Raw genomic sequence first — 15,287 nt, forward strand, 5'->3', positions numbered from 1 at the left:
AGGGACTGGAGAACGTGGCCATTCGCATAGCCACCCCAACCTTGGTCGCACTGTGCAGGGAGCAAGAGGCCAAGCAGAGACAGCACCTCTCAGTGCCCGTGTCCGGCCCAGTGGCCCAGGACAGCATGATGTTCACTCACGTAGCGGTCACCAGCGGGTCACGTGGCTAGGGCATGAGCACAAGGAAGACCCTGGTCCTGGTGAGGAGGAGCCAGCAAGCAAAACTGATTGATAGGCGCATTCTCTGGAAGGTCAGGAAGTCAGAGGGTCTGGGAAAAGAGGGACACGGGCCCTTCCACGTACTCGGTGTGATTGTGGCACAGGAGCACACAGGACACCCCCCCCCCCCGAAAACAGGTTGTGGCCTTGAGCCTATAGGCCCTGAGAGTCTGGGAGAGTGTGTGGCTATGCAGCGCTGGATGGGGACGGGGGCCACATGCTGCGATTCTGAGAGAGCTGCTCTTCCTGGCGTGGGGCTAGGAGCCCTCATTGAGGGTAAATAACATGTGCGTAGGAGACCCATGGGCCACAGTACTGGCATGGAGGGGAGGATGTCGGGCGTTCTGTGTTGATGACTCGTATACCCTGCCAGGGACACCAAAGCCACAGATCACATGGCGGAGGGGCCCATCCTCAGAGCCCCTGAGCGGCCGGCCAGGCGTGGTGGTGTTGGAGGAAGGCTCTCTCTTCCTGTCCTCCGTCTCACCCACGGACAGCGGAGAGTACGAGTGTCAGGCCACCAACGAGGCTGGCTCCGCAGCCAAGAGAGCCAGACTGGTGGTCTACGGTAAGCAGGGCCCCAAGAGCTGGCACCCAGGCAAAGGAAGCTGGAGAACCCATGGGCCAGGCTGGCAGCCCCCTCTCATGGAGGCCACCTGGGTACAGGTCTGAAGTGATGAAAGGCCCCCAGAGACCAGCAGCTCCTAACAAGGGAGGCTATACGTCCCTGTCCCTTAGTGATGGGGGGACAGGGGCTAGAGGGCATTGCATGGGGTCCCCGAATTCCCAGAGACACCATTAAGAAAGTGTGGAGGTAGCATTGCGTGGTGGTGTACGCCTTTAATCCCAGCACTCGGGAAGCAGAGGTAGGAGGATTGCCATGAGTTCAAGGCCACACTGAGACTACATAGTGAATTCCAGGTCAGCTGGGCTAGAGTGAGATCCTACCTCAAAAAACCAAAAATACATAAATAAATAAATTAATTAATAATAATAACAATAAAAGAAAGAAAGTGTGGCAGGCTGGAGAGATGGCTTAGCAGTTAAAGTGCTTGCCTGTGAAGCCAAAGGACCCAAGTTTGATTCCCCAGGACCCACATAAGCCAGATATACAAGGTGGTACATGCATCTGGAGTTCATTTATAGCAGCTGGAGGTCCTGATGTGAAACAAATAAGCAAAACTACATATATATATATATATATATATATATTTAAAAAAAGAAAGTGTGGGGGAATCCAGGCATGGTGGTGCACACCTTTAATCCCACCACTCAGGAGGTAGAGGTAGGAGGAACACCATGAGTTCAAGACTCATAAAGACTACATAGCCTGAGACTACATAGCCTGAGTTACAGTGATACCCTAAAACACCAAAACAAAAAAGTGTGTGTGGGAGGGGAAGGGCCTAAACTCCAAGTGGCTATGGAAATGGACCAACAGGGGTATCCGCTAAAATGAATGTGATGGGGCTGGGCGTGTGGCTCCATTGGCAGAAGGCTTGCCAAGTATGTAGGCAGCCCTGGGTTCCATCCCCAGCACCAACATGCCAGCAATGCCAGCACTCAGGAGGCAGGAAGATCAGGAGCCTAAGGTCATCCTTGGCTACATAGTAAGTTCAAGACTAGTATGGACTGCATGAGGTCCTATATAACAAGCAATGAGACAGCAGGGCACAGCCCCACGGCCAGCTCCACTCGGGGACTGAGGCCCACATGTCCCTGTCACCAGCAGGGAGCATCCACGGTGCTTTGTGTCACCAGGTGACCTTGCAGGAGACTGTGACGAACCTGATGAAGTCTTGCAGACTGAGTGTCAGTGTGTCACCTGCTGAGGACAACAGGGCAGGGCTGTGCTACCCCATGGACAGGGCTGCCGTGGCCTCTTAAAGTCCGCAGCTTCCTCGTGGTCAGGTCAGGGACCAGGACAGATGAGGACAGGCGGATCTCCTGGGACCTCAGTGACAGGCCAGCTGATAGGCTGAGGATCTGGGGAAAGGACAGGGGCTAGGGTACGTTTGGTCCACAAAGCACAGTTCAGATGGGAACAGCTTCTCTGCTTCTTCTTGCCGCGCCCCCCCCCAGTGCCCCCCGGCATCCGGGACAACAAGCACAAAACCAACGTGTCAGGCCTGGCTGGGCAGTCTCTGACCCTGGAGTGTGATGCAAATGGCTTTCCAACCCCTGAGATCACGTGGCTCAAGGATGGGCGTCTGGTGGGTCTCTTGGACGGGTGCCCCTTGTCTGCCGAGGGTTGGGGATTGTGGCGGGGGTCTTGGGAATGCCTGGGTTCCATGCAGTGGTCCCACGAGGAATTCGGGAAGGCCATGTGGTGAAAACAAGAGACTCTGGACTCTAGTCACCCACCAGCTCCATGGGCCTGGGGCTACTCCAAGGCTGGCGCTCACCTGCTCCCTCTGGTCTCTCGCACCCAGTTCCTAGATGCAGATGGCCACCACCTCCTGGATGGGGCCCGGTCTCTGCATTTCCCCAGGATCCAGGAAGGTGATTCAGGCCTCTATTCCTGTCGGGCTGAGAACCAGGCTGGGAGTGCCCAGAGAGACTTCCACCTCGCTGTGCTCAGTGAGTGAGGCCTTGGCGCCAGACTGCCGAACATGTGTCTGTAGAGAGCAGGGGGCACAGAGGGGCCACCACAGACTCAGTCCTTGTCCTCACAGAGCCTGCCAGGCAGGTGACGCACTGCATTGTCCCATGGTCAACTGGCTGCTGAGAAACACAGGGCAGGGGTGTGGGGCGTTTTGTAGGAGGGAAGGGTAGGACAGGGCGTTGTGTGGCTGGAAGGACTACACAAAGGTCCTGTGGCCAGCACAATTTGTAGAGTTTAAACCGTTTCACTCCTCCTACTCTCCAGTCCCTCCTTCTCTGCTGGGAGCCGGGGCCACCCACAAGGTGCTGGGCCTGGCTGGTGCTGACGTGGAGCTGGAGTGCCGGACCTCGGGGGTCCCTGTGCCCCAGGTGGAGTGGACCAAGGATGGGCAGTGAGTGCCCCCCCCCACCTCCGATGAATACATGGGGAAGATACTGGGGCTGGAGCCTGCTGGCTGGGGCCTCTGGGGAGGTTGAACTCGGAAAAAGCCTGATAGGTGTGGCAGGGACCACCCAGCTCCAAAGACAGAGCGCATTTAATCCCAGCGCTGGGGAGGTGGAGGTAGGTGGATCCCTAGGGCTGACTGGACAGCTAGTCCAAGGAATCAGTGAGTTCCAGGTTCCATGAGAAATCTGGTCTCAAAAACTATGGTGGAAAATGATTGAGGAAGACACCCAGCATTGACTTCTGGCTTCCACATACTCGTGTGAGCACACACATATGTAAACATGCATACAAACATATATGTACCTCCCCAAAGTCATGTAAGGTACAATTAACCATCTTAAAGCAATTCATCAGGAAGCCATGGCCACCAACTGCAGAATATCCCATCGTCCCAAGAGGAAACCCCACGCCTATCAGATCATCCCTGCCTGCTCTCCCCTCTGCCCCGTCAGCCACCTGTCCGCTTTCTGCCGACAGAATCACCCATCCCGATCAGTTTATATGAATAGAGTTGCAAGCGCCCGGCCTTGGGTTCTGGCCTGTGCAGGCATTGAAGTATTCTGGAGATGCATCCTCTTTGCAGCAAATGTTAGAATTTCATTCCTTTTGGGGGCTGAATAATATGCCTCAGAATGAGTGTCCCCCACCCCCCATATTGTTTATCCACTGATGGCCACATGGACAGCTTCCACATTTTGGTGATTGCGAATGGTCCGGCCGTCCTTGTAATAAGCTGTAGTCCCTCCGAGTGGCCTGCCCCTGGCCAGCATCCTGGCCTGACTCATTGTTTCCCCCAACAAATCTCCAGGCCCATCCTTCCGGGAGATCCTCATGCCCTACTCCAAGAGGATGACCAGGTCCTGAGAATAGCCAGTAGCCACCTGCGTGATGAGGGTCGGTACCGCTGTGTGGCCTTCAGCCCGGCAGGCCAGCAGGCCAAGGACTTCCAGCTAAGAATCCACTGTGAGTTCAACCCTTCTGCAGCCCCTGCTCTTCCAGAAGCTTCTACTGGTGCCTGGGAGCAAAGGCAGGCACGGGGGCCTGCAGGAGACGGAAAATCCCTCACTGCTACTTTTGATATGAGTTGTCATGATGGCATCTTTGACTTTCTTTAAATTAGTTCTTCACCCCCGCCTTTTTTTTTCCTTTTTGTTTGACTTTTCAAAGTCTCGCTCTAGCCCAGGCTGACCTGGAATTCACTATGTCCTCTCAGGGTGGCCTCCAACTCATGGCGATCCTCCTACTTCTGCCTTCCGAGTGCTGGGATTAAAGCGTGCGCCACCATGTCCGGCAAATTAGTTCTTTCCCTTACACTGAAACGTGTAGAAGACAATTTAACACTGCAACTGGAAGTGGGATGCCAAGACCACTAACCTTTCGTGAATAAAGAGGAAAGAAAAAACAAAGGAAAATCTAACACACCCAGGGACAAGTCCCTGGGCTCCTTCCCCACAGCAAGAGAGTAACAATAGCAGACACACCCAAAGAGATGCAGCCAACCCTTCTGGGTGGGACGAACGCTCTAAAAAGGGGTGCGTGGTGCCTTTAATCCCAGCACTCGGGAGGCAGAGGTAGGAGGATCACTGTGACTTCAAGGCCACCCTAAGACTACATAGTGAATTCCAGGTCAGCCTGGGCTAGAGCGAGAGACCCTACCTCAAAAAACCAAAATAATAATAATAAAGTAAATAAAAATAAAAAGGGGGAAAACTAGGGCCATAGTGGCCCCAGTCGGAACTTTTCCATCACGGACTGTCTGTTCTGGGAGGCGGGATGGTGGCATGCCAGGCTCACGTGCTCCCGCCATGGCCATCATCCTGAGAATCAGAGGCAGGTTCCCTGCCTGGGGGGAGCCCTGATCCAGTCAGTCCCTCCAACAGATGGGGACCCTGAAGCCCAGAGAGGGAACAAGACTAACCCGGGGCCATACAGTGAGTTAGGGACACTATGGTCCAGAGCCTGAGCCTGTGGTCCCATCCTTCCTGCGCCTCCTGCGGTGACTGGGTTTGCTTCTAGCATGTCCCCCAGCTGGCCTGACCCGGCCGTTCCTCATGTCTTCTCCCCCTTCGCCCTCACATTCCTTCTAGAAGGAAGACCATGACGTGTGCTTACGGCATGGGCAAGCTGCTGGGGGTTGGGGGGTGCTTAGCCTCAGGGCCACACAGCCCGTGACCACCCCTTCTCCTGATGCACCCCCAGCGCCCCCCACCATCTGGGGATCTAACGAGACGGGCGAAGTGGCCGTCCTGGAGGACCACGCGGCACAGCTCCTGTGCGAAGCCCGAGGAGTGCCAGCCCCTGATATCTCTTGGTTCAAAGACGGGGTCCAGCTGGCCGCCAGCACCGAGGTGGTCTACAGCAGGGGCGGCCGGCAGCTGCACCTGGGGAAGGCCCAGCGCTCCGATGCTGGCCTCTACACCTGCCAGGCCAGCAACTCTGCGGGGTCCGCTGAAAAGGCCATCAGGCTGCAGGTGTATGGTGAGCAGCCACGGGTCACAGGACCAAGCACTGGGCAGCTGGGGCAAGCAGGGAGAGGGACTGTGGGCCAAGGTGATGTCTGCCTGGCTCAGAACAGCGGTGAGGAATGGCCGAGTTGGAAGCTGTCTATGGGTGGGATTCATTTCAGTGTCCCACCAGTCCTCACCCATGTGAGGAAACTGAGGCTGGGGCAGGGCCTGGATTGGAGTTCTTGCAGGGCTAGCGCCCCCAGGAGGCTTGTGGGATTCTTCACTAAACCACCCTGTTGGGGGGCGGAGCATGAAGTCCTCTGATTTATTTATTTATTTATTTGAAAAAGAGAAAAAATGAGGCAGAGACAGAGAGAGACAGAGAGAGAGAGAGAGAGAGAGAGAGAGAATGGGCGCACCAGGGCCTATAGTCACTGCAAACGAACTCCATACACATCTGGCTTATGTAGATATTGTGCAACTGGCTTATGCGGGTATTGGGGAATTGAACCTGGGCCCTTAGGCTTCTCAGGCAAGCACCTTGACTGCTAAGCCATCTCTCCAGGCCAAGACCTCTGAATTAAATGTCTACAGTTAATGGCTTACTGGGAATGGCGGGGGGAGCGGGTGGGGAGGGAGGAGAGACATAGGCCCTGTCCATCCCCAGAAGGATCTAACACCACAGCTCTGGCTGATAACCTCAGGGTCAGTATCCCCGAGTGATGGGCCCCGGGGTGTGAGAACTTGGAAGAAAGGGTGCAGGGGGTCTGGGTGGACATGAGTGGGACATTCTGGCCAAGAGGGGACGTCCTGGGAGCTCTGACCATACAGATGCAACATGCATGGGTGCAGATGAGCCCTGAGGGAAGGAGGGCTGGGTGGGGTCGCTGGCCACTCAGGGACTCCTGTTTGGGGAACCGAGACCCTCTGGGATGGCGTCATCATGATGTGTGTGCTCATGGTTTTTGCAATGGGCCCCAGGGATCCTAACAAGGCTTGAAGTCTCTTGAGCCCCTGTCCATGGCTACACAGGAGGTGGGCCTCTTCCTCCACATGTGCTCCCTTGGCCTTGGCTGTGGTGAGCTCTGAGAAATGCTTCAGATGCTAAGCCCCCCTTGGCCGCCACAGGCCGAGCAAGGAGTCCCTGAAGTCACACCATCTGGGCTCTGGTCTTCCAGGCCATCTGTCTCACTGCAGGGATGAGGGGACATCCAAAAGCATCAGCTTGACCCCGGGGACCCATCGCTTTGGCTAACAGACAAGCTGAGTCATGACAAGCCTGCCGGGTGGCAGTGGGGACAGGGAGAAGATACAAGCAGTACCTGAGCAGGGTCCCTCAGGAACTGAGGGGCAAGAATCTTCCAGCCAGGGCCTGGGGGAGGTTTCAAGGAGGAGGAGTCGGAGTCGGCTGGCAGGGGAGGGCAGAGAAGCTTGGCTACGATGCTGGGTTCTTAAACGGCACCCTCTCTTCCCAAGTTCCACCCACCATTGAGGGTGCCCACGGAGGGCCATATGCGGTGCAGGCTGTGGCCGGGAGGCCCGTGGCGCTGGAGTGTGTGGCCAGAGGCTATCCGCCCCCCACCCTCTCCTGGCAGCACGCGGGGCTGCCCGTGTCGGACAGCAATGTGACGTCACTGGAGGCAGGCGGCAGTGTGCTGACCCTGGAGAGCCCGGGGGAGGCGTCCGGAGGCGTGTACAGCTGCGTGGCCAGCAGCCCTGCTGGAGAGGCTGTGTTGCAGTATTTGGTGGAGGTGCAGGGTGAGTAGGCCGTGGGTGCGTCTCCTCCCACACCCACTCCGCGCTTGTCCCCATCAGCCCCGGAGGAGTGTGGCAGGGAAAGTCACGGGTGCCCCCCCATCCCACATGCCACAGATGAAAACAGCACACAGTGGGAAGGGCAGGCTTGGGTCCTAGTCCCTGCCCGTGGCTCTGGCCTAACGTACCCAGGAAGGGTGCTTCTCTGCCTTCTGTCCACAAAACAGAGGTGACCTGAGGCCTCGCTGAGGCTGGGAACTGCAAGCTGGTGTTGGCCCCTCCCAGCCTTGCGGCTATGTGGCTTATGTGACGTGCGGCGGTTGGTGGCGGGGGCGGGGGGGGGGGGCAGACAGTGAAACCAACAGGACTCTGAGCCCTTGGTTCAGCAGGGGACAGACATGAAATGAACGAGCTCTAACCTGTGGGGAGGCCAGAGGTGCCCCTCTTTCAGCCTTGGGTGGCCCTGGTAGGCTGCCAGATGGAGCATTTGTGGACAGACTAGAAGCACCGGTGAAGGCCTTGGGGGTACCTAAAGCCAGGCTCAGCTCCAGTCCCCAACAGCCCTTCCTTTTCACAGTGCCCCCGCAGCTCCTGGTGGCTGAAGGAGTGGGTCAGGTGACCGCCATCGCAGGACAATCTCTGGATCTTCCCTGCCAGGCCTCGGGCTCACCGACGCCCACCGTCCAGTGCGTACAGGGCGTGGAGGGCAGCATGGTGGGGGGAAGGCAGGGCGTGCACAGGGGATGAAGGGGGACAAGCCACTCCCAGCCCCAGTAGGATGAAAGAGGCTATGGTGCCAGGGATGGGGAGTTTTGGAGCCTCTTGGCTGGTTCTGTCTGGCCTCAGGGTAACCTGGGTCCCTCCCCACCAACCTCAGGTGGCTGCAGAATGGTCGCCCAGCTGAAGAGTTGGCTGGGGTACAGCTGGCCTCCCAGGGTACCACCCTGCACATTGACCACATGGAGCTAGACCATGCGGGCCTCTTTGCCTGCCGGGCCACCAATGAGGCGGGCACAGCTGGGGCTGAGGTGGAGGTGTCCGTACATGGTGAGTGGCTACCAGGAGCTCTGGGGCAATGGGCCGCCCCAAGAGGGACATGGGGCACTTCGGGGCTGGACTTTCCAGTTTCACAAAGGCACATGGGTGGGAAAGGCTGGTTTCAGCAATTGATCACACTGGTCACCTCTCCTGTCAGCTTCCTGGGGACTTGCCAGCATTCTGTCTGCACTCACTCTTTCTGCTGACCACCTCTGACTTCAGAAGAGTCTTGAACTACACCAGCATTCTTTGCTCTGTCTCCGCCAAGTCTCCCCAGTTGCTTACTATCTCTTGGACTCTGTCCCAAGATCCCTTTCCTCCAAGAAGCCTTTATGGACGCTACTGTGTGTTGAATCCACACCACCCAGCTTCTCACCTACTGTCCCAAGATGGCTTGTGTGACCGTCTACGTCCGCTGCAAACTCTGTGACCTCTGAAAGGCAGCATGCTGGCCTGCCTTCTCTGCTACATCTGGAAGCGTAGATTAGTTCTGGGCAGCGAGTAGACAGATACTCAGCACACATATGGACACATTCAGTGGACAGGGGATGGGATAGATGGATAATGGAGAGATGGCTGGGGGCTAGATAGGAAGGCAGATGAGTAGGAAGATGGATGTATGATGATGATGAGTCCAAAGATGGGTTAGTGGAGGAGGGCTGGGTGGGGGGTGGGTGGCTGGATAGATGTATGGTGAGTGGAAGATGGATAGGGTGGGTAGGCAGATGAAGGGATGGGTAAGAGGATGGGTGGGTGAATGGATAGGTGGATGGATGATGAATGAGTGGGGGAGTGGATGATGGATGGATGGGTAGGTGGGATGAAGAATTTCTTTTTTTAAAAATATTTTTTGTTCATTTTTTATTTATTTATTTGAGAGCGACAGACACAGAGAGAAAGACAGATAGAGGGAGAGAGAGAGAATGGGCGTGCCAGGGCTTCCAGCCTCTGCAAACAAACTCCAGACGCGTGCGCCCCCTTGTGCATCTGGCTAACGTGGGACCTGGGGAACCAAGCCTCGAACCGGGGTCCTTAGGCTTCACAGGCAAGCGCTTAACCGCTAAGCCATCTCTCCAGCCCGGGATGAAGAATTTCTAAAGGCAAAGAACCACTCGTCTGGAGCTCTGGGGCAATGGGCAGCTGAAGACACCAGAATCCATGCCAGGGACATGGCAGGGACACGGGGTACTTCTGGGGCTGGACTTTCCACCCTAATCCAGGTGTTTGGGGCTCTAGAGATTACATAGGCCTGAAAGGCCACCCTGTACTCCTAGACATGTAGAAGTTTGCTGGGGGTCCATTGTACTCCTCCTGACCCTGACCCAGGCTCTCCTTGTCTTCCCCCTTACCCAGAGTTCCCATCAGTTCACATCATTGGAGGCGAGAACCTCACGGCCCCTTTCCTGCAGCCTGTGAGCCTCCAGTGCATAGGCTCAGGAGTGCCTCCCCCGAGTCTCCGCTGGTGGAAGGATGGTGTGGCCCTGGCGACCTCAGGGGGCATCCTACAGGTACAGTTAGGGACCCAGAGCTGACTGGCAGCTGGGCACAAGTGAAGGGCCATTCTGTAGGGCATCCAGAGATCCCAAGCAGACCCTTCACAGTCAGGGTTGGGACAATAGAACCCTCCCAGCATGAGTGAACCCTGGGATCTGGCTGCAAAGGACACAGAGGACCCTTAGCTTGGTCCAGGACCCCTGGGCTTAGCTGTCAGAGAGAAGACAGGAAGACGCTCATCCTAGGAGATCAAAGGAGCCCCCGGTGCTTGGACCACAACTCACTCCCAGAGCCACACTGCCCTGGGCTCAATTCATTGTCCCTCCAATGCTCTGGCTGTGTCCCAGTGAGGGGCTCTGTGGATTCCCACATACATGGCCCCATGAACACTCCTACAGTGGACGCTCTTCTCCCCAGATCGAGAAGGTGGACCTGAGAGATGAAGGTGTGTACACCTGCACTGCTACCAACCTGGCAGGAGAGAGCAGGAAGGATGTGGCCCTAAAAGTCTTGGGTGAGGATGTGGGCTTGGGCTGGGCCTGAGGCAGCCTAGAGTGTCTGGGGACCCTTCAAGGGCTGGGAAGCCTGGAGGAGGACAGGGAGGATGTTGTAAAATCACAGTTGTGGACTTAACCTTGGCAGATGTAGACAGTAGCGACGTGAAACATAAGTAACAGCCATGTCCCCTCTCGACGGTTTTCAGAGGTGGCTTTGTCCATACTCATAGCTGCCTTGATGGCTGGATGTTTGGGATTCACTTGTGTCCCTGAAGTATGGACAAGTGTCGCCACGGACACACTGTAACTGTTTGAGATTCTGGCTTCCGCCATGCGGGGCTGGGTGTCTCCTATTACCATAATGAAGATCGTAGCCTCTGCTGGGGTTGTTCCAAGAGCAGAGACTCTCTGGTCCAAAGATGTGAGCCTTGTCCACTAGGCCCCTTTGTGCCTCTGAGTGGCTGTGATAGGAACTGCCGAGTGGGGTCTCTTCCTGTCTCCCTCTAGTGCCCCCCAACATCGAGCCAGGCCCAGTCAACAAGGCAGTACTGGAAAATGCCTCAGTGACCTTGGAGTGTCTGGCTTCTGGTGTGCCCCCTCCAGGTAAGAGCCTTCCTCTTGGCCAGAAGGCCTCTCCAGTTCCCCCATCAAATGAGGCTAAAGGTGAACCAGGGCCCAGAACTTTGCACTCATGTCTGAAGAAAACCTGTCAGGCTTCTGCTGGGAGCTAGCACCCCAGCACTGACCCAGGCTGGGGCTGAGGGGCAGGACTTCCAAGTCTCCCCTGTCTGGTTTTTTTCTAGATTAGCATAGAGGAAACAGGCTGGGCACTTGGGAAAGGCATGGGTGTGCCATACCCAGGCTGGGGTGGGGCTTCTCCAGGACCCAGGAGGAAAGCCCATCTCCTGTCCCTTCACGAGCCAGGTGCAGCCAGTTGCCTGGGGGTGGCAAGCCCAGGAATATTCACCCCTCTCATGAAGCACCTGAGGAGTTCTAGGTGGGCTGTGGTCCGGGTGCCTGCTGTCTCTCTAAAGCTCTGCCCTGGGAGGTTGACTGTAGGGGAGTCAAGGGCCTCAGCTGAGTTTGAGGATCCCTTAACCTGTCTGTCTACCCCCAACTTTGGGGGCTTCCTTTTGGTCCTTGGTCCTGATTCAGGTGACATTTTCTGTTCTGTCCCCTCTCCCCTTCCTAAGAACCTTGGCCTTCTGTAATACCTGAAAAATAAAAATATAGCCAGCCTGGAAGCTGATCTGGATGTCTCTGATGCCAGAGGAGACAGAGCCAGCAGGACGCCTTGCATCTGTCCTCTCTCCCCCAGATGTCTCCTGGTTCAAGGGCCGCCAGCCTGTCTCTGCCCAGGTAGGGGCAGCAGTCTTGGACGGAGGGAGAGTCCTCCGCATCGAGCGAGCCCAGCTTTCTCATGCCGGGAGCTACCGCTGTGTGGCAGCCAACGTAGCGGGCAGCGCTGAGCTGCACTACGGACTGCGGGTGAACGGTGAGCGGCCAGGACTGTGGAGCCCTTTCCCTGAACACCGTCTTTCCTTCCTGTTGTCTGCTACTCTGTTCATTGGTCCATCTATTTTTCCTCATCACCCCATTCACTAACCTGTCCCTCCACCCAACCATCCATGCATCTGTCCACCTTTCCACCACCCATCTACCCATTTATCTATCAACCCACTCACCATCATACAACCATTCAGCCATGCATCCATTTATCCATCTATCCACCCATTCTCCAATATATGTATCCACCCAATCACCCCTGTATCCGCCCATCAGTCTGTCCACCCTTCATCAAGCTATCTACCCATCAATTCACCTTTCTGTTTACCCACTCAGCATCAAACAACCCACCCACCACGTGCCCATCTATCCACATCTATCTGCCTATCCACCCATCCACCCATCCACCCACCCACTTACCCACCATCCTCCTGTTCATTCTGCTAACATTCAGTTGTCCATCAGTTGATCCCACCACCCACACATCTCAACCCTTTCTCCAGCAAGCCTCTGTCCCTGCATGCTAACCACACGCTGATCCAATAGCCGTCCCTCCGATTCACACATTTAAATACCCTTTCCTTCACCTATCCATTTTCTACCCAACCACATTCATTGAGTAGATGCCCTGAGAAAGACCCTGGCCAACAACCCAGACGTGTTGTGCCCAGGAGTTAGTTCCTCACCCAAAGGACAACGTCAGGACAATTGTGATCAGAGCTAGTTCATGTGTGGTACACCTTTGTGCCTGTTCTCTGGGGAACCCAGGGGCTGTCCCTAACTGCTAAATACCTAACCCGAGGCCTCCTCCCAGGCCCCGGGCCGCAGCGATGTGAGGAACAGGATAAACTGAATGAAGGCCGGGTATTGTCACACTGTCCCTGGGGACACGTGAGCAACTATAGTTTCGCTCCTGATAAGCACCAGTAGTAGAGCAAAGGGACAGTTCCATCCAAGTCCAGCTTGGGGACCTAATGAGCTTATTAGGGTCACTGACCCCCCCATACAGTTGCATCACTAAAAAGTCCCCTACCCCAGCGTGGATGACAGCCTCCCCAAAGCTGCACAGATGGTGCCCTCCGTTCAGTCAACCTTTCGTCTCCTGCGCTCTCCAGCACCTCCAGACGCCGTGTGCAGCTGGGTGTGTGTGGGGGGGGCAGGCACGAGGGGAGGAGTGGCTGGAATCTCGGGTCAGGGTCCCGTGGCTCTACTTACACCCTCCTGTCATGAGGGATCCAGAGGCCATAATTGTGAGGGTTTCCTTCAGATTGTCAGGTTGTCGTAACCGCTCAGACGAAGACGGCAATGGCCACAGCATGCCAAGGGGCTGGAGTTCCCCAGCGCTGGGGGTCCGAAGCTTACAGGCTATAAGCGCAGAGTCTGGGTGGCATTGGTGGCCATCTGGAGTTGTACCACTTGGGCCTTATGAGCCATGGGAGAAGATGGGCTTTGTCCCCAAAGCCTCCCCACCACAGTGGGGTCTTCTGGCCCTCACTGGCCCGGCAGGAGAATGTAGCATTCAAGACACCCAAGTTAGGAGCGCCCTAGACTCCTTGCTCTCCACCCCATCCTCTTGATAAATCCTATCTGCTGACCCAAGGCCTGAGCTCAAATGTCACTCCTTCCATTGCTACCTGGCTGACCTTGGGCAGGTGACTTTCCCACTCTGAGCCTCAGTTTCCCATTGGCAGAAGCCTCTGGTGATGTTGACAGGGTAACAGCCCCGCCCCCCACCAGACTGCCTTTATCAGGATGCTGTGTCTGTGCCTTGCTTTGTGACCTGTGCCCTGAGGGAGCTTAGCATGTGTTCCCTGCCATCCCACCATGCAGTGCCACCCAAAATCACCCAGCCACCCAGCCTGCCAGGCCCAGTTCTGCTCGGAGCACCCTTCCGGCTGACCTGTAACGCCTCTGGTGTCCCCAGCCCCACGCTGATATGGTTGAAGGATGGAAACCCTGTGTCTCCTGCGGGGACTCCTGGCCTTCAGGTCAGTAGGGCTGAGTGGCCCCGGCTCAGCCTCCTGGTCCCTCCCTTAAGTGTCGATGGCAGAGCACGGGTCCTGGGAACCTAGAGTGAGTCCAGGCCACACAGACATGACAGGGGTGACCCCAGTGAAACGAGTAAGAAGAAGCCAGGAACGGCGGTGCACACCTGTAATCGCAGCCCTCAGTAGGCTGAGGCAAGAGGATCATCTGAAGTTTGAGGCTAGCCTGGGCTACAGTGAGACCCTCCCTCAAAGCCAAACATCAGGGGCTTGGGGAGATAGCAGTATAGTTGGTAAAGTGCTTGCCTTGTCCCATGAGGACATTAGTTCAATTCCTAGAACCCGTGTTAAAAAAAAAAAAAAAAAGGGCTGGAGAGATGGCGTAGCGGTTGAGCGCTTGCCTGTGAAGCCTAAGGACCCCGGTTCAAGGCTCGGTTTCCCAGGTCCCACGTTAGCCAGATGCACAAGGGGGCGCACGCGTCTGGAGTTCGTTTGCAGAGGCTGGAAGCCCTGGCGCGCCCATTCTCTCTCTCTCCCTCTATCTGTCTTTCTCTCTGTGTCTGTTGCTCTCAAATAAATAAATAAATAAATTTAAAAAAAAATTAAAAAAAAAAAAAAGAGCCAGGCGTGGCGGTGCACATATAATCTCAGTGCTGAGAGACAGAAACAAGTGGATTCCTGAGGCTCGCTGGCCAGCCAGATTAGCATATCTGGCAAATTCCAGACCAGGGAGAGAGGCCCTGTCTCAAAAACCAAAAACAAGGTGGACAGCGCCTGCGGAACAGAACTTGAAGTTGTCCTCTGGCCTTCACACACACGTGCATATACATGCACTTGCACGCTCATACGCATGCACACGCAACATTTTTAAGAAAGCAAATCAGTTGTAATGTTACCCAATCTAATATTTCCAAAAATGAAAAACAAAACAAAACAAGGCTCATCTTGTTTCCGTGATCGGTACATAAAAGAAGTCACAAAACATGCTGCACCCTGGCTTGTCAAGGCAGGGGGACGCTCTTCGTGGCGGGCAGGGGCCACATCCACTGATCCAGGCTCCCCTCTGGGGACACAGGTCTTCCCGGGCGGCCGGGTCCTCACTGTGTCTAGTGCCAAGACCTCTGACGCTGGCAGCTACTCCTGTGTGGCGGTGAGCGCCGTGGGTGAGGAGTGCCGGGATGCCATCCTGCAAGTTCACAGTGAGTCCCGGGCTGGGGGGGACCACGTGGCCCAGACGACCACGTCTCAAGGGAGGAAGGGCGGGTGGATGGACCCCACTGGGGGCCTGTACTGG

The 15,287-nt window shown here is 56.0% G+C and overlaps 1 protein-coding gene across 1 annotated transcript in view; it reads left to right on the forward strand.

The window, feature by feature from the left end:
• Positions 1-15,287, forward strand: part of Hmcn2 (hemicentin 2) — a 195,050-nt gene that overhangs the window by 95,842 nt on the left and 83,921 nt on the right. Inside the window, exons 26-40 of the mRNA XM_012952006.2 lie at positions 593-787; positions 2,302-2,432; positions 2,652-2,799; positions 3,089-3,215; positions 4,080-4,234; positions 5,471-5,749; positions 7,195-7,476; positions 8,051-8,159; positions 8,351-8,520; positions 9,865-10,019; positions 10,423-10,519; positions 11,010-11,105; positions 11,821-11,997; positions 13,839-13,996; positions 15,069-15,192. Coding sequence (XP_012807460.2) covers positions 593-787; positions 2,302-2,432; positions 2,652-2,799; positions 3,089-3,215; positions 4,080-4,234; positions 5,471-5,749; positions 7,195-7,476; positions 8,051-8,159; positions 8,351-8,520; positions 9,865-10,019; positions 10,423-10,519; positions 11,010-11,105; positions 11,821-11,997; positions 13,839-13,996; positions 15,069-15,192 — 2,403 coding nt within the window. The remainder of the gene's footprint in view (positions 1-592; positions 788-2,301; positions 2,433-2,651; positions 2,800-3,088; positions 3,216-4,079; positions 4,235-5,470; positions 5,750-7,194; positions 7,477-8,050; positions 8,160-8,350; positions 8,521-9,864; positions 10,020-10,422; positions 10,520-11,009; positions 11,106-11,820; positions 11,998-13,838; positions 13,997-15,068; positions 15,193-15,287) is intronic.

Source organism: Jaculus jaculus, chromosome 1 (genome assembly GCF_020740685.1).
Source record: "Jaculus jaculus isolate mJacJac1 chromosome 1, mJacJac1.mat.Y.cur, whole genome shotgun sequence".
NCBI classification, from domain to species: domain Eukaryota; kingdom Metazoa; phylum Chordata; class Mammalia; order Rodentia; family Dipodidae; genus Jaculus; species Jaculus jaculus.